Source organism: Rhinopithecus roxellana, chromosome 8 (assembly GCF_007565055.1).
Source record: "Rhinopithecus roxellana isolate Shanxi Qingling chromosome 8, ASM756505v1, whole genome shotgun sequence".
Lineage (NCBI taxonomy): Eukaryota > Metazoa > Chordata > Mammalia > Primates > Cercopithecidae > Rhinopithecus > Rhinopithecus roxellana.
This window is the reverse complement of record NC_044556.1, coordinates 123157334-123177013: the sequence shown is the minus strand read 5'-3', so window position 1 is coordinate 123177013 and position 19680 is coordinate 123157334. Positions and strand designations below refer to the sequence as shown.

General features: G+C 39.9%; 1 protein-coding gene across 6 annotated transcripts in view; it reads left to right on the top strand.

The window, feature by feature from the left end:
- Positions 1 to 19105, top strand: part of TNFSF4 (TNF superfamily member 4) — a 286979-nt gene extending 267874 nt beyond the window's left edge. For all 6 annotated transcript variants that reach the window (XM_030937240.1, XM_030937242.1, XM_030937239.1 and 3 more), the window contains 2 exons: positions 14098 to 14146; positions 15968 to 19105. In XM_030937240.1, the coding sequence (XP_030793100.1) occupies positions 14098 to 14146; positions 15968 to 16317 (399 nt within the window). In that variant the 3' untranslated portion in view covers positions 16318 to 19105. The remainder of the gene's footprint in view (positions 1 to 14097; positions 14147 to 15967) is intronic.
- Positions 19106 to 19680: the final 575 nt, after the last annotated feature.

Below are 19680 nucleotides of genomic sequence, written 5' to 3'. Positions count from 1 at the left end.
TTGAATTTGCTTTATATAAGTAAATCTTTGAGAATTAAAACATAACATCCAAAGTTGACTTGGCTTGTCATAAGGCATTTTGAAGTTTCTAAAAGAGGCATTAAACATATAGAATCATTGAATTTGGGGGCAGGTATTAGATATAGTCTATTTACAGATAAGAAAACAGAAACCTAGAGAGGGTAGGTGAACCATTCGTGATCACTTAGCTAGTTAATTCACCAGAAACTCCTGATTCCTACACTATGGTTCTTCCTATTATCAATGAAGCCATCCTTACATAGATTTTTTTCCCACTGAATGTTTACTCGTGCTAGGTACTGTTTGAGGCATTGGAGATACAACCATCCATTGGAGAAGGTTTTGAACTATTTGCACTCACAGTCAAGATGCAGGGTGGGGACAAAAGAGTGACATGCTCAAGGGACAATGGGAAGATGAGAGGAGGGAGGGGCTGCCTTAGCCTTCTGGGGAGTCAGGAAAACCTGCAGTGGAAGATAATGCTTCAGCTAATACCAGAAGGAGGAGGATAAATTCTTTAAGCAGACAAGAGGATGGGAATCGGTGGGTAGAGGCGGGAGTCTTACTAGGCAGGAACAGCAAGTTTTCCTGAATAGCTCAAGTTGAGTATTCCTGTGGGAAAGTGGTGGAGATGAAGCTGAAAAGCTGGTGAAGTGGGAAGCAGTTCACAAAGGATCTTGTGAATCATGCTAAAGGAACACTCTTCATTCTCTCCTACGCGAAAGGAAATACAGGAAAAATTACCAACATTGTTAACTCTCCAAATTTTGCTTCTCTTGTGTGGTCTATATTTTGGGAAATATAGACAGTGAGTCTAATCCGATCAGCACTAGGGGGCACCACAGTAAAAGTAACCATTCTCTTGTGTCTGAAGACAGCTGATCCTTTTTTCCTGAAGAGTTGATTAGAAAACTTCTCAGGCAGTCAAGGGCTCATCCACATATAAGAGAATGAACAATATCAGGGGCAGCTAATATTATTCACTATTTGCACAGTGATGATATTTTCTAAATGAAGTGTTTAGATATAAGTTTTGATCCAGGTACTCAAAATAGGACAGAATAATTTGGACGGGAATGATGCTGGAAAATATTGCACGTTTATACACATATAGATCCAAATACACACACACAGAGGAGAGTTGGGAAACAAGCAGTAAGGCTCTAGGTATAGATCTAGGGATACAATCTCTCTGTTCCTCTTCTCTGACCTCAGTTGCTGGTTACTAGTACTGAGTAGACCCAGCCTTGTTTAGGGGCTGGCCACCTTGGCCTTCCACTTCTTCTTCTTCTTCTTCTTCTTTTTTTTTTTTTTTTTTTTTTTAACATATATATACCAATTACTTCCCTCTCAAATGGCAGCTTCCCCCACTTCAGGGATTCTCCATTCATGGAAAACGAAAGTTAATCCTTTTGCATCATTTGGGTTAGAGGAGCTACATACAGTGTTGTTGTTACTATTTAATGAGGGAAAAATAACCCAGCTGAGTTATAAGTGGCAAAGTTTATGTCTCCATAGTCACTAATGAAATACATGGTAGAGTTGGATTGAAACCGAATTTTCCAGCATCCTATGCTTTGTATATTTCGTTTGTAGTCACCCATACTTTTGATAACCAATCTTTCAAACAAAGGCATTAAAACATTTGTTTATACAAAACTTTAAGACATCAACTCAGATTTTGGAGGAGTTGTTGAAGTATAAAGGGAGTGCCCTGGGCCAGGAACCAGACTTTTTCAGTCCGGGCTTTCGCCTGTTGACCCAAGTAAATTTCTTGAAATTCCCTGGGCATCAGTTTAATCATTTCCAAGACTGGAATTTGGTTGTGGTGAGGATTAATTGATACACAGCTTTGTAAATGCTAAGATTATTATTATCGTTATTTACGAACATGCTTCCATAAACATACTGCTACTAAAATGTTGACTTTGTAGTATGTGTGTGCACACATACACACACACTGTAACTCAAATCTCAGAAAGCATATCATAGTTAAGGTTAGCCATAACTTCATGAACCTTGATTTTCCCAGTGTAATTTTTAGGATTAAAAAAATCCACTTTGGAAGAGTCCTATTATTTTTAAACATAGATTTCTAATTAAGAGCTCATGGGTGAATTAGAGAACAAAAGAAGAATGAAGGGGAGAATTTATGAGGTTATGAAGTATGATTAGGTTCAGTATCTGTTTGCCTGTGGTTCAGAGATCTAAAATTACCTACTTAGAGCACATGGCTTAGGCTATTTCCGTTTCTTCTTATTTTGATATATTTCATTCAATTCTCCAATGACTTGGCTACCAAATAAGGCAGGAAATTAGATTTATAAGAGGCATATCATCTGGTTCGCTAAACTAGAAGCATTGGGGAATATTACTGGTATAACTAATTTTTTTTTTCAGTAGATCTTTCATTCTGAAATGCACCTTAATTTTTATAAGTTTGCCTAGCTTGATAACATGCAAATGCTATTTAAGAACACTCTGGTACTGTGAGAGACTAAATTTCTGTTGTTATAATTTGGACAGAAAGATGGACAGACAGACCTGAACTTTAATTCTTCTTATACTAATTTAATAAGAACTTGTGGTTAGAGAGCTTTCATTCCCAAAGTACTATATTGAACAGGTAGGGAAGTGAGGGCTCCAGTGAGTTTAAGTGGTGTACCCTCAGGGCTGGGCTCCCCAACAGGCAGCCAGACCTTCATCCTAGAAAGCCAGTGAAACTATCAAAGATCAGGATGGAATGACAATATTACAAAAATTATAAAGAACATCAAAACATGCATCAAAGGAAAGCATCTTAATGAGTTATAAAATAAGTTGTAAAACGTGTATTTTACAGTTTTGCACACTCTATAAAAATACAGTTTTCTACACTCTATAAAAAATTCAAAACCATGAAGTAGTTTCTTAGGACTATTGGAACAAATTACTGCAAACTGGGTAAATTATAACAACAGAAATTTAGTCTCTCACAGTGCTGGTGAACAGAAATGTGAAATTCAGGTGTCGGAATGCCATGCTCCTCTGAAGACTCTAGAGAAGAATCCTTCCTTGCTTCTTTCTGGTTTCTGGTGGCTCCCAGCAATCCTCAAGGTTCTTTGGTTTGTAGCTGTATTGCTCCAAGCTCTGCCTCTATATTCACATGGCCTTCTTTCAAATGTGTATCTTGTGTGTCTTCTCCTTTTCTTCAAGGACACCAGTCATATTAGATTTAGGGCCTACCCTAATCCAGTTGACCTCATGTTAACTTAACTAATTACATCTACAAAGACCCTATTTCCAAATAAAGTCACATTCTGAGGTTCCACATGGACATGAAGTTTGGAGGGACACTATTCAAACTACTATAAAACGCTTATTCATTTACTTATTCAGCAATGTTTGTGGAGCATCAGTTACCTGTCAGGCACTGAGGACACAAAGGTGAGCAAAATAGACATGGTCCTCCCTGCTCTCCCAGATTTTGCAACCCAGTAGGAAAACAAGGCAGCTAAACAAGCAATAGCATATGGTAAGCACTGGATAACCAAGGAGGGTACGGTTCTTCAGTAAGAAGTTTCACAGAAAGCTGCCTACCAGCTTTAATACCTAGTATATCAATTGGGATTATAAAGTGAGCATACTTGTTTTTTGCATTAGGTAGTTGGTTTCACTTCCATTAATTAACAGGAGGGGTTTAGTTTAAAATGACACGGTCATCATTGTCACCACCATAATCCTCATCCCACTGCTATTCTGTGATGATGTTACCATTCGCCAGTCTCAGTTTGTATCAGAGCATAGGTTGAGGATTATTTAGCCTCCCACAGATGAAGTGAAGAGCTTCACTGCATGTACAACACTAGGGATGATCTTTTTTTAACTTTTAGTTTAGGTTTAGGGGTACATGTGCAAGCTTGTTATACAGGTAAACTGTGTGTCATAGGGGTTTGGGGTACAGATTATTTCATCACTCGGGTAATAAGCATAGTACAGGAATAATCTTTTTGTTTGTTTTTTGAGATGGAGTCTTGCTCTGTCGCCCAGGCTGGAGTTTAGCGGCACGATCTCGGCTCACGGCAAGCTCCGCCTCCCGGGTTCACGCCATTCTAGTACAGGAATAATCTTAGTTGCTCATTTACTATCAGAGGGACCCACTTGGGGAAAAAGAGGCCTGCTGCTTTTGTTACAGCAGAGGGGTCTATTGTGTTGAAAGTGATCTTCTGTTCGGAAGGTCTTCTTATCACACAATCCTTTGAAATCTGTCTCGCTTTTGAATATTGTGATTCGCCTAATCTTTGAAATGGAAATTTTTCATTAGACAGTTTATTCCAATAATCTAAATTGAATTTAGACATTGAAATGAGAATATTAGAAGCTGAGGAAGGGAAAGAACATTCAAGCGAAGAACCCAGGTGTGCCTAGTCCCAGTGCGATGTCTTGTTCACTCTACCAGGTTGCCTTCTCAAGACAATATTCCCTCCTTGTTATATAGCAAATTAGAAAAAGGAATGAGTGATTTCAAATAAAGAGATTGACTGCAATAATTCTGCTACTGTCTTTGTATTCGAGGATGAATGGACCAATTTCTTTTTTTTTCTTCTCTACATTGAACTTTTATTATGACAATATACAACTGGTAATGTGCACCATGACTGAAAAGAGTTCTCATATAATTTGATTTGGTACTGGCATAAGAATAGACAGATCAACGTTTGGAATTTAGAATCCGAAACGAAACCTGCACATTTATGGTCAATTGATTTTCTTTCCTTTTTTTTTTTTCTTTAACTTTTATTTTACGTTTCAGGGTATATGTGCAGATGTGCAGGTTTGTTACATAGGTAAATGTGTGCCATGATGGCTTGCTGCACAGATCAACCCATCTGTTGGGTATTAAGCCCAGCATCCATTAGCTATTTTTCCTGATGCTCTCCCTCCCCTTGCCCCTGCAACGGGCACCAGTGTGTGTTGTTTTCCCACATGTGTTCTCATTGTTCAGCTCCCACTTATAAGTGAGAACACGCAGTGTTTTTCTGTTCCTGTGTTAGTTTGCTGAGGATAATGGCTTCTGGATCCATCCATGTCCCTGCCAAGGACATGATCTTATTCCTTTTGATGGCTGCACAGTATTCCATTATATGGTGTGTATGTACCACATTTTCTTTCTCCAATCTGTCATTGATGGGCATTTGGGTTGATTCCATGTCTTTGTTACTGTGAATAGTGCTGCAATAAACGTATGTGTGCATGTATCTTTAGAATAGAATGATTTATATTCCTGTGGGTATATAATGGAATTCCTTTGGGTATGTAATCCCAGTAATGGAATTTCTGGGTCAAATGGTGTTTATGCTTTTAGATCTTTGGGGAATTGCCACACTGTCTTCCACAATGGTTTAACTAATTTACATTCCCACCAGCAGTGTAAAAGTGTTCCTTTTTCTCTCCAACCTCACCAGCATCTGTTGCTTCTTGACTTTAATAATGGCCCTTCTGACTAGAGTAGGCCAATTTCTAAAACCTTGAGCAATGTATAGTGTTGACTACAGCCAATGTCAGATATTATGTGATCTTGTAGCTGATGAAGGTCCAGGTATGTTCTGAGGGGCTAAGTTCCACCTTAGTTCAACATTTATTTACTAAGTGCCATTATGTTTGAGACATGGTAGGAGGTATGGCAATGCAGTGGGTACCTTGCAAACCTACCCTTCTAGTTGCTTAGAGACTAAGCTGATCTGAGGATATTACAGTAGAGACTTACAAATCACTGAGGTGGGGACAGGAGTTCTCAGAAATGTTTTAGTAAATCCCTCTGTCAGTGGACTTTGAGCGCTTCCTCAGTTGTATGTGGGAAGGAAAACCAAGATATAAGAAAATCTTCCCTCTGACGATATGAAGAGTTGGTGCATTAGGTCAATCACATAATTTCATGTCACATGGATGCTTTTGGTTGATTTGATTGTTTATCTAAAGATAGGACTTTTCTCTCAGGAATCTGTCAGTTGCTAATTGTATTAGGGACAATGAAAGCACAGTTCATGCTCTCTCCGAAACAGAGAGGAGGGAGGCTTCTCTGCGGGGAAACTCACAGCCTTTACTTAGCAGACTTGATGAGAAGAGTGGAAGTGGTTAGAGAGAGAGGAGGCTATACACAGGATGTATAGTGGGGAGGAAGGTGGAGGTTAAGAGAGAGATGACCGGGAAAATATGCTGGCGGAGATGGTAAGGGTTGGGCATGGAGAAAAAGAAGGCCTTGAATGGTAGTTAAAATAGCTTTTCTTTGTGTTCATTAAATCCCAATAAACGCTTTATTCAACAAGGTTTTCAAAGCCACACATCTTTGTCTCTAAAAACATAACTTTTGGTATAAATCTTTCTGAATATGGGAAACTGCTTCACCAAAGAATCAGTTTTTCCCATTTTTCCTACTCCTCTCTCTAGGTGGAATTCTGAACTTCCCTGATCAGAAGTCAGGGCTCATCTTTTTGTAAGGGGTCTACTTCCACTGAGAATAGACCATGTCTGTCAGATGAGGATCTATCTTCTCAGTCTACTATGGTGGCTAAGTGTGAAAAATTCTCCCTTCCTCTTCTGAGGCCCCTTGAGACACACCCTGAGAGCTTGTGAGGTCATGCTTTCATGATCTCTCAGATCTCCTCTGGTTGACATGAAGCCCAAGGTGCAGGGAGGAGAGGTTCACGTCCAGTGGTGGTGGTTTGGTGAACTGGGGAGTCCCCACCCCGGATCTGTTTCCCCACCACCCTCTACTAGCCCACATCCCACTGCCGCCCTCCACCAAGACCTTGACATTGTGGCCTTGTACCAAGCGAGGAATGGCAAGGTCCACATAGTGAGTGCAGTGCCCACTTCCTGGTTTCATGCGTGGTGAGTATCATTTGCTCCTGCCACAGATACCCTTCACCAGGACAAATGTCAAATGAGTTTAAGGTGGACAGTCCCATGCCACATCCTAGTGAGTCAGAATCAGAGGTACACACTCTTCAAAGATGAGCTCTTGAAACAAGTGTCACTTTCTTGGGAACACAGCACAGGCTACTGAATAAATGCCAGATATCAGACACTTTCCACCTTTGTTCTTGGATAAGCCAGTGCTAAAAGCGCTGAAGGAGGCCAAGAAAGAACCTAATTCTAACTCTTCTTTGTTACACCTGCATGAGGAGCCTACTTTGTATTTGCCCATGGGCCTGCAGTTCCTTGCCAGGACAGTTTTACCTAACCAGAGCCAAGGTAATAATTTTGGCAACCTGAACTACATAGACAACCCTGCAACATTGGTTGAGGAGCTCTTTCTAGAGGAGGATTTCTAGATATTTTGATACATATCTGTGTATTTTGACAACTATTCAAAAATTAATATTTAATCTTATTCAGTATTGATGATGAAAATAATTCAAATTAATTTAGGACCCTCAGATAAATGCTTTTTTTGGTGTTCTTTACTCTTACGATAGTGTAGGATAAAGAGAAGGGATGTTATCATGAACTTGGGATTCAACTGAACTCAAATGAATACATGTTTATTTCTGAGCAAGTTCTTAACAGCACTAATTTTTATTTTCCTATCTGTAAAACATGGGTCATTATTTTTTCTACATTATAATATTATTTTGAGCAGCAAATGGGATAATACATTTGAAACAGTGCATAGCACATTGTAAGTGCTCAGTAAGGTTTTATTTATTCTTTTCCTTTTTGTTTTTTGAGACAAGTTATCTCTGTCATGCAGTGGCATGATGGTGGCTCCCTGCCACCTCAATCTCCTGGGCTCGAGCGATCGTCCCACCTTAGCTTCCCAAGTAGCTGGGACCACAGGAGTGTACCACCATGTCCAGCTATTTTTTAAAAATTTTTTTTGATATTTTTTGTAGAGATGGGGTTTCACCATGTTGTCCAGGCTGATCTTGTACCCCTGAGTGCAAGCAATCAGCCTGCTTTGACCTCCCAAAGTGCTGGGATTACAGATGTGAGCCACCACACCAGGCCCTTTTTCTTGAATGCACAAAGGATGGTCTCATTTCTAGACCTTTCTTCTTACTATTAATAATTGTAGAATGTCTTTTGCTTATCTGGGTCATCTCTGTCTTTCAAGGCCTAAGTCCAGGTCTTTCCTCCTTGTGCTGTCAAAGCCTACAATGATTTTTGTGTTCTTTGAAACCTTATGACTTACATTGCCTGTAGGTATTTACTAAAGGTTTTATGTGTACAGGGACAATTTTCCCAACTGGCATAGAAGTTCATCAGAAGTAAGGATCGTATGTTCTATCCCCTCATGTTCCAAGAGTTGAGTGTAATAATTGCTGCACAGCAAGTACTCAATAATTGCTGATACTATTTTTAACCAAACTACCAAATAATATGACAATCACATTATTCATTCAAGTACTGAATAACACTTACAGCAGAGAAAAAGTTTCTTGAGCACCAGCTTTCAGACAGGCATGCTTTTTGCACAGGGTGTGGTTGAAGATAAATTCTCTGGATTTAGACTTTTGGAAGTTCATAGTTAACGGCAGTGATTTTAAAATCTGAACCTTGGTTATTTGTAAAAATGAAGATTCCTGGATCTACCCAGACCTTTTGAATTAGAGTCTTTGTGAATAATCAGACCATCTGCACTTAAAACAACAACAACAACAAAAACAACAGCAACAACATATTTTGGTAGTGATTCTAATGCACAAATTTAGAGTGTAAGAACCACTGGGCTGGTAACCTTCCTGTTGCGTTATCAGCTGCTACAGACATGACGCTTGTACATTACATTATTCAGTCATTTGGTCAAATAGCCCATATTTGCCAAGTGGGTAGTTGATTGTTCCTATTTTTTTTTTTTTTTTTTTTTTTTTTTTTTTTTTGCTTCACTTATGGGAGCCCTCAAACCCAAGAAGGAAGCCTGGAGTGTGGGGTCTCCCTTTTCTTTCTCATGATGAGGTCATTGCCAGTCATCTGTATGGCAACTTCTTCTTTTCTCTAAGATTGCTATTAAAGTGGACACAAGGAATGGAATATTAAAATCTTCATAGAATGCTTTTCTTACTTCAAATTTGCATGGGAGAAAAATAGTACTTGTGTGGTATAATAAAAATTATACTGAAATTGTAGGGTGTGCATCAAATCTCTTCACTTCTGTGAGCCTTGATTGCTTCATATGCAAAATATAATGTTCAACTAGAGTATGACTTCTTTTGCATTTTTTTCATGCTTCAAAGACCATTACATTCAAAATTCAGGGATATGCTTCAAATCTGGCATGGATACTCATGAGCATTTACATTTCATCCTTGAGTATGGTGTGGACTCTTCAGACCTTCCAGATTGAAGAAGCTTTATTCTATAGACTGTGCTTAGATGGAAGCCCCCTGGCCCTTTGATATTTTCTGTTTTCTTTGAGCATGTGGAGAAGATCTGGAGATTTTGCTTTTCTTGATATACAAAATACGAAGTCTGTGTGTGTGGGTAGACCAAATGTCTTCTGATTGTTTTCTGTCCGCCTTTCTCATGAAACCCAAATTCTTTCGTATTGTCTCTCTGAGGTACAGAGAGTCAGAGCACTGATATGATAACTTTGTTAGTCTTTGTTTTCTTCTTTAATCCATTCCTTTGTTCTGTTGTCATATATTAAGTTGATATGATATTATGTAGAATAAATTATGAACATGACATGGATATTATTTTCCACATGCATCCAAGAATAATTGCTGATGTTTATTAACTTCTTGCAATGTTCCATGCCAGATCCTGATCACTGACATATATTATTTCATTCAAACTTTACAACTCTCTGATATACAGATTTTTACTATCTCCATTTTACAGATTAAGAAACAAAATCAGAGAGATAAGTGCAGTTTTCCCAAGGTCACACAGCGAAGTAGTCTTGAGTAGAGGAGATAAGACTTGTATTCACTAGCAGTATAATAAGTCAATAGAGTGTTTTTTAAATATTGGGGTTAACTGTCAGTGTTGTACATTCTGTGGGTTTTGACAAATGTATATAATGACATGTATTCACCATTACAGAATCATATAGGATACTTTCACTACCGTAAAAATACCCTGTGCTGTACCTGTTTATTAATCCTCCACTCCTAACCCCTGACACCCAATGATCTTTTTAATCTCCATAGTTTTGCTTTTTCCAGAATGTCATATAGTTAGGTCATTCAGTACATACTGTTTTCAGATTGGCTTCTCTTGTATAATAATATGCATTTAAGATTCCTCCATGTCTTTTCATAGCTTGATAGTTCATTTATTTTTAGTGCTGAATAATGTTCCATTGTACGTTTGTATCAGTTTATTTATCCATTCACCTACTGAAGGACATTTTGGCTGCTTCCAAGTTTTGACAATTATGAACAAAGCTTCTATAAACTTCTGTGTGAATGAGTGACTTTAAATACTTGTATGGGAATACAGAAACTGAAACTCAAGGATTTGATTTAGGCCTTGAAGATGGTAAGATTTTCATGGGCAGAGAGGGATCTCGGCTCACTGCAACCTCTGTCTCCTGGGTTCAAGCGATTCTTGTGTGTCAGCCTCCCCGGTAGCTAAGATTATGGGTACATGCCACCATGCCTTGCTAATTTTTGTGTTTTTTGTAGAGATAGGCTTTTGCCATGTTGGCCAGTCTGGTCTCAAACTCCTGATCTCATGTGATCTGCCTGCCTCGGCCTCCCAAAGTGCTGGGATTACAAGTGTGAGCCACTGCACCTGGCCTACTTTTTTAAAACGCTTACCATGTACCATGTGCTGGCAAACTTCTGGATGCTTTAAGTTATCCTATCTAAACTTGGTGTTCATCTTCTGGAAAGTTCTACCAACAGTATTATGTCTTATTTTCACATGTATAAAAGCTAAAGCTAAGAAATGCTATAACTTTTCCAAATTCAAAGAACCAGAAAAGTCACAGTTTAAACTAAATCTGACTCCAAAATCTATGCTCTTTGTGCCACCCTACCAGGCTGCCTACCCAAGTGCAAGGAGATCAGAACAAATAGCTGGATAGACATTAGACACCGAAAGGATATATGTGGCACTAAGGTTTGACAATGAGGTTGGAGCCAGGCTCTTCAGCACTTTGACTTGGACACTGTGGGGGTGTCTCTGGGTACTGGGGTAGTCAGCATGAGGTCATCAGGTATGGAGGATGAGGGGGAAGATGGTTGGAAGACCAATGAACAAGAGGAAGGATCATCTTCTTCTACTTCACAACATTGCCTAAACTTGATGTTAGTTAGTTAAACTTGATGTTAGTTAGTAAGAGACTTCTGAGGATATGCAAACTTCCACCCCTACGTGACCTTCAGGAGAAGGAACAGGATGCCTGAGTCTGGAGTTTCAGTAGATCAGCTTCCTCCAGGTTGATCTACTGGAAGTCTAGACTCCAACACGGAGAAAGTCACATGTGCTTTACTCACTCACTGCCTGTCAGCATCATGGTCTCAGAGAATATTTGGTCACCACCACCCTTACTTCATCAGGGCACTTCAAAAAGTTGGAACATTCCTTAAGTTGCAGATTATTTTTGGAGATCTTTGCAAAGTCAGTCAAAATAATCAAATCACAAGGGCTTTTAGATCAGGGAGTGAAAGTAAATTTGGGAATGAGGAAGCTTTAGGTTTTTTTCTTTTTTATTAAATCAAAGTCACAACTTTTAAAATCTAAATCCTGGAAAGCTAGTGCTGAAAGGAATGCCCCTGCTCTTCTAGTGACTTTTAAAGATGAGAAACTGCCATCTAAGGAGATTATGAAACTTGCTTAAGTTGGCACAGTGCCTGCCTGCCTGGCATTAGCACTCTGTCGCTGCACGCTGAGGCCTGTGCTGTTGTGCTACTCCACAGACAGCTTCTTTCTGACATTTAGCACGTGGCAATTCATGCTGGCACTAACTAGCCCAGAGAGCAGTGGAAACATTTCTTTACCCAGGGAACTATGGTGGTAGGGTAATTTGCTGTCTGACAGGTTTTCTTCCAGAGCATTGCCCTTAAGCACGAAGGACACTAATTAGCCATCATGCCATGAACAGTACACAGAAGCAGGAGAGCTAAAGACTTCTGCTTCTACCCAAGTCAGTGCCTCTCTCCATGTGCTCAGCACATTGAACTCATATTGTTCCTGCAGCCTAGTCCCTGGCAGGGCTCAGAATGGCTCTGCATCCTTCCTATGCTGCCTGTTGGTTTTAGCTTGGTAAGGCTTGTGATTATGCTTATAACAGAAGTAGGGAATTCCTCATCTGTGTGGGCAGGTGCCAGTGGAATATGCTTGACTAAAGCTACTAGTGTGCCAGAAGAGTGGGAAACAGGAATTCCACTACCCAGGGCACAAAAACAAATCTGTCTCCTCATTTTTTATTAGGACGTCATGCCAAAATAACCTTGTGGGAAGAGCCATTGTTCTTGGCAGGCATAATAGATGTTTTTTTTTGAGATGGAGTCTCACTCTGTCGTTCAGGCTGAAGAGCAGTGGTGCGATCTTGGCTCACTGCAACCTGTGCCTCCCAGGTTTCAGTGATTCTCCTGCCTCAGCTTCCCAAGTAGCTGGGATTATAGGCAGATGCCACCATGCCTGGATAATTTTTTTTTTTTTTTTTAGTAGAGACAGGGTTTCACCGTGTTGGCCAGGCTGGTCTTGAACTCCTGATCTCAGCTGATCCGCCCACCTTGGCCTCCCAAAGTGCTGGGATTACAGGCATGAGCCACCGTGCCCAGCAGATATTTTTTTCTATTTTCTTTTTTAGTAGGTAATACAAACATATGGCACAACATTTTTTAAAAAATTAGACCATGAAAAGTAAAGGTTAATCCTACTCCTGACCTCAGGCTTCCAATTTTTTTCTCCAGGGACAACATTTGCAGCTAGTGTCTTGTGTATTCTTTCAGATACATTAATATACTGTATATTCTTACAATGCCCATACAGGTGTTATTATTATTATTTAACACAAATGGCAATATACTTTATGTATAATTCTGTCCATCCCCCCACTTTTTTTTTACTTAAGAGATCTTGGAGTTGGCTCCATATTGAGCTTTTTTGTTCTTTTAACTACAAAAGTACTATAAACTTTTTATCTATCAGGTTTCCTCTCTTCACTGTTTTACTTCTCTTTTTGCAATGAGTACTGACTTAATTCAAGTTAGGTTTTGTAAGCTGTTGAAGAGAAAGATCCAATGTTTAAAAAAGCTACACCAAATATATTGAGATCTGATGGATTGGGACAGTTTTTATTGCCTTTGTCTCCTGAAAATAGGATGCTTTTACTCCTGCGTTAAAGTGAAAGACCAAATATGCAGGAAGCTTCCAGAACTCACTCCCAGTGCATTCTGGGAGTCTGTGGCCATGATGTATTGATTGAACACAGCATTCTCCATTAGGGAATCTCTATGACTGAATGGGTTTCTTAACACTATGACTATAGTGCTACGTTATCCAAAATGGGAAATTGGGGCACAGTGAGACAAAACAGTATACCAAAGAAGAGTTTGGCAGAGATGTGGACAGATCTCAGACACTTGAATGAAAGAGCACAATAGTCCTAATTTATCTTAAGAGATGTTATGGAAAAGAAGGGGGCAGGTGGAAGTCTAGGTCCAATCTTCATAGAAAAAGTCAGGGCCGGGCATGACAGCTCACGCCTGTAATTCCAGCACTTTGGGAGGTTGGGTGAGAGGATTGCTTGAGGTCAGGAGTTTGAGACCAGCCTGGGCCATACGCAAAACCCCATCTCCACCCCTACCCCCAAAACTCCAAAAAACAAAAATTAATCAGGTGTGGTGGTACGTATCTATAGTCCCAGCTACTCAGCAGACTGAGGTGGGAGGATCACTGAGCCCAGGGAGGTCAAGGGTGCAGTGAACTGTGATTGTGTCACTGCACTCCAGTCTGGGTGTCAGAATGAGACCCTGACTCAAAAAAAGAAAAAAAGGAAAGTGTTTGGTCTTTTTTTTTTTTTTTTTTTTTTTTTTTTTACAGGCTACTTCATGTCTGCTTCGCTGTTCCTTTGAATATGACGAGAATTTCATTTGTTCATGTTTTTTTCCTAAAAATATATCTTTCTTCCTCCCTCAGGTATCACATCAGTATCCTCGAATTCAAAGTATCAAAGTACAATTTACCGGTAAGTGTTGTCAGAAGTTTAATTGATTCATATTTTTGAAAGAATCTTCTCTTCAGTCTCTTAATTTCCTCCAGAACACAAGGTCTCTCCTTTTCCTTAGGGAAGGAATTAAATTCCAATTAAATCCCAGGATTGTTGTAGCCTGCATATTATTTTCATTAGGGATACAGGTGTATAAAGAGAAAAGGGGATTAATTATTCATCAAATATGTGTTTGTCTCTGTACTAATCACTCTATGTTCCTCATTTAATCCTCCACAGAAACTTCTGGGTAGAAATTATTTCCATTTCTTAGTTAGGGAAACTAAGGCTTTACTTCTTACAAGTCTGTCTGACTGTAAGACACATTATTACCTGCTAATTGTATTCTGGGGCAAGAGTTTACCTTAATGAAAGTTGGGGGAAGCCCTTGATAGAATAAAAACTTTGACTCCAGAGAGAGGATTGTTTGGGTCCATGATTAACGCTAGCATAACCCCTAGTGGTTTCCACATGAATATTCATTTTTTAGTTAAGTTCTCCTGAGCCTGAGGGAAGAGGAGTATTTCTTGCCCTCCATAAGTGGTCCCCATTTTCAGTTCAAAGTATGTCCCTCTTCACTGGTACAAAGCAAGAACTACTGAATTGTGACTAGCAGTAGGGACCTATTCTTTTGCTTAATGAAGGAACATGGACCAGAACAGGGTGTGTCGAAGATGTGGTTGCTTGGCTATTCAGGATTTTAGTGCTAATGTGGAAATAAAAGAAGTTCAGGCTTTTTGGCTTGCACTTGGGATGGCCCTGCACAAAACAACTTAATCTATCACTGCCTCCTACTCCTCTTCCTCCTGTTCTTTCTCCTGTGGCAGTGACTCTTCCCAAAGTACCTTCTGGGAAAAACTAGCAATAGGAGGTAGAGAAGAGAAACAAGTATGTGCCCTTGAGCTCTTCCACCTGCAGCTTTGAGAGGCCACCCTGAATCCACAGATATGCTGTGCACAGCTGCATTATTAAGCTTAAGCAACTGCTAACAAAGGCTGCTAGTAACTGCTGTGGATGGGTCCAATGTCTGGGGCATGTGGAAAATTTGCATTTCATGGTCAGATGACAGAAAGACAACAGTTGAAAACAATTGCTTTGAGTCAAGCTTCAGAGTATGGGTAGCATGCAGGGCTAAGGCATGGGGCACTACTGCCACCCTTTGCCCATAGTTCATCCACTGAGCAAGAAAGGAGGCACTGAAGTGGCCAATCCATCCCTGTTCTGAAAAATTAGGGAAACCCTGAAGCCACCTGTCCTGCCATAGGTGCTTTGTGACAATTTCTGTAATCTCTCAGCTCCTGAATCTCAACCCCATCTGAGACTCTCTTGGCCACTAGTGTTAGCATTGCCCGTTCTTCCATTCCACAGGTAAAGCAGTTTTCACCCCGCAGGTGAAACTTCTTTTCCTTCCTTCCTTCCTTCCTTCCTTCCTTCCTTCCTTCCTTCCTTCCTTCCTTCCTTCCTTCCTTCCTTCCTTCTTCTTTCTTTCTTTCTTTCTTTCTCTCTTTCTCTTTCTTTCTTTCTTCCTCCCGCCCTCCCTCCCTCCCTCCCTTCCTTCCTTCCTTCCTTCCTTTCTCTTCCTTTCTTGCTTTCTTCCTTTCTTTCTTTCTTTCTTTTCTTTCTTGTCTTACTCTGTTACCCAGGCTGGAGTGCAGTGGCGCGATCTCAGCTCACTGCTTTTAATTTTTGAAAATCTCTCCCTATCACTTTCTCTTCATCTGATTGCAGATGTACTAGAAGGTTGTTACCCAATTCTATGCTTCAGAATTAATTAACATTTTTTCCCCCTATCTTTCCTAGAATATAAGAAGGAGGAGGGTTTCATCCTCACTTCACAAAAGGAGGATGAAATCATGAAGGTGCAGAACAACTCAGTTATCATCAACTGTGATGGGTTTTATCTCATCTCCCTGAAGGGCTACTTCTCCCAGGAAGTCAACATCAGCCTTCATTACCAGAAGGATGAGGAGCCCCTCTTCCAACTGAAGAAGGTCAGGTCTGTCAACTCCTTGATGGTGGCTTCTCTGACTTACAAAGACAAAGTCTACTTGAATGTGACCACTGACAATCTCTCCCTGGATGACTTCCATGTGAATGGTGGAGAACTGATTCTTATCCATCAAAATCCTGGTGAATTCTGTGTCCTCTGAGGGGCTGAGGGCAACGTCTAAAACCAGGCACCAGCATGAACACCAAGTTGGGGGTGGACAGGACATGGATTCTTCATTGCAAGTGAAGGAGCCTCCCAGCTCAGCCACATGGGATGTGACAAGAAGCAGATCCCGGCCCTCCCGCCCCCCACCCCTCAGGGATATTTAAAACTTATTTTATATGCCGCTTAATCTTATTTATCCTTATATTTTCTAAATTGCCTAGCCCTCACACCCCAAGATTGCCTTGAGCCTACTAGGCACCTTTGTGAGAAAGAAAAAATAGATGCCTCTTCTTCAAGACGCATTGTTTCTATTGGTCAGGCAATTGTCATAATAAACTTATGTCACTGAAAACGGTACCTGACTACCATTTGCTGGAAATTTGACATGTGTGTGGCATTATCAAAATGAAGAGGAGCAAGGAGTGAAGGAGTGGGATTATGAATCTGCCAAAGGTGGTATGAACCAACCCCTGGAAGCCAAAGCGGCCTCTCCAAGGTTGAATTGGTTTCAGTTTGTATATTGCCTAAATTTAAACTTTTTCGTTTGGTGGGGGTTCAAAAGAAGAATCAGCTTGTGAAAAATCAGGACTTGAAGAGAGCCGTCTAAGAAATACCACGAGCTTTTTTTCTTTACCATTTTGCTTTCCCAGTCTCCAAACATAGTTAATAGAAATTTCCCTTCAAAGAACTGTCCGGGGATGTGATGCTGTGAAGAATCTAATCAGTGACTTAAGAGAGATTTTCTTCTATACAGGGAGAGTGAGCTAACTTATTGTGAAGGGTTAGCTTTACTGTACAGGATAGCAGGGAACTGGACATCTCAGGGTAAAAGTCAGTACAGATTTTAATAGTCTGGGGAAGAAAACACATTCTTTGCCACAGACAGGCAAAGCAACACATGCTCATCTTCCTGCCTATGCTGAGATACACACTCAGCTCCATGTCTTTTGCACACATACACATTACTGGTTTCAAGAAATGAGGTGATCCTATTATCAAATTCAATTTGATGTCAAATAGCACTAAGAAGTTATTGTGCCTTATGAAAAATAATGATCTCTGTCTAGAAATACCATAGACCACATATAGTCTCACATTGATAACTGAAACTAGAAGGGTCTATAATCAGCCAATGCCAGGGCTTCAGTGGAATAGGATCCCCTTATGTTTAGTTGAAATGTCCCCTTGACTTGATATAATGTGTTATGCTTATGATGCTGTGGATAATCTGATTTTTCATGTCAACTTTCCAGATGATTTGTAACTTCTCTGTGCCAAAAGTTTTACAAACATAAATTTTTGAGATATATATTTTTAAATTGTAGCAAATGTTTCCCTCACATTTTAAATAGAGGATACAACATATCACAGAATCTTTCTGGATGATTCTGTGTTATCAAGGACTTGTACTGTGCTATAGTTATCTCTAGAATCTCCAGAAAGGTGGAGGGCTGTTCGCCCTTACACTAAATGGTCTCAGTTGGATTTTTTTTCCCCCTGTTTTCTATTTCCTCTTAAGTATATCTTCAACTATATTCCCATCCCTCTATTTTAATCTGTTATGAAGGAAGGTAAATAAAATGCTAAGTAGAAGAAATTGTATGTAAGGTAAGAGGAATCAAGTTCTGAGTGACTGCCAGGGCACTCACAGAATTATAATCATAGCTAAATATTTATGGAGGGCCTACTGTGGACCAGGCACTGGGCTAAATACTTATATTTACAAGAATCATTCTGAGACAGATATTCAGTGATATCTGGCTTCACTACTCAGAAGATTGTGTGTGTGTGTGTGTGTGTGTGTAGTTTACTTTTTGTTATTGACAATGTTCTGCAAAATTGCAGTTACTCAGTGAGTTATATCCAACAAAGTAAATGTTTATGACTATAGGTAATATTTAAGAAAATGCCTGGTTCATTTTTTAAGTTTGGAATTTTTGTCTATATTTCTCATGGATGTGCAGTGCACATGCCAGGCCTAAATATAACTGTCGTGTGCGTTGTTTGTGCTTGATGTCATGGTCCCCTCTTATAGGTGCTCACTCCCTTTGGGTGCACCTGGCCGGCTCTTCCCATGCTGGCCTCTTCAACCACACAGGGATATTTCTGCTATGCACCAGCCTCACTCTACCTTCCTTCCATCAAAAATATGTGTTGTGTGTCTCAGTCCTTTTAAGTCATGTCCTTCACAGGGAGAATTACCCCTTCTATATACATGGCAGAGTTTTGTGGAAAGAGAATTGAATGAAAAGTCACAAGATCAGAATTTTAAATTTGACTTAGCCACTAACTAGCCAAGTAACCTGGGGAAAGTCATTTCCCATTTCTGGGTCTTGCTTTTCTTTCTGTTAAATGAGAGGAATGTTAAATATCTAACAGTTTAGAATCTTATGCTTACAGTGTTAGCTGTGAATGCACATATTAAATGTCTATGTTCTTGTTACTATGAGTTAATGAGTCTAACCTTCTCCTTTACTATGTTGAATGTATTTTTTTTCCGGACAAGCTTAGATCTTCCCTCAGACATCTTTGTGAGTCCTTCAAGAGCAGTTATCAATTGTTACTTAGAGATTTTCTATTTAGAAAATGCTTAAGGGATTCCAATCCCGATCCAAATAATAATTTGTTCTTAAGTATACTGGGCAGGTCCCCTATTTTAAGCCATAATTTTGTATTTAGTGCTTTCCTGGCTCTCAGAGAGTATTAATATTGATATTAATAATATAGCTAATAGTAATATTGCTATTTACATGGAAACAAATAAAAGATCTCAGAATTCACTACTGGTTAGAGTGTTGGAGTGTTCATTTATCCTTCTCTTCTCCATGTTCTGATTAGCTCAGCCTCTGAAGAGGGGAGGATGGGGCAAGCTTTCCCGTTTCCTACTTGCCTCCAGTTTTAGCCATCAGAGACACATCTGAGGGATGATTGAGGTGGCAGAGCTCATCTTTGTTTTTGAAAAGATGCTCACTGGAAGTCCTTAGAGTCCCTTTTCATAGTTCAAGAGACTGATTTAAATAGAGTTCTACCAAGTACTGTTTTTCCTTTCCTCAGCACCTCATTTCTAACCCTGGATGATTTCGTATGTCCTCTCTCCTTAGTAGTAATTACATCTGCTGTCTCAATAAGAGATCACAATTATTAATGGGTTTGTGTAGCATAGTCTGGCCACAGTGATCTCTGTGCTACTTTTGATGGTGCTGATGATGCTGTCCTCCCTAAAACACTTCTATTCCCTGGCTCTTTTGACCTCACCCTTTTCTGGTCTTCTCTTTCTCTCTCTGTTCTCTGCCTTTCTTAGTCTTCATCACCCCTCCTCTTTCTCTGCCCACTCCTTTAATGCTGGTGTACTACAGGA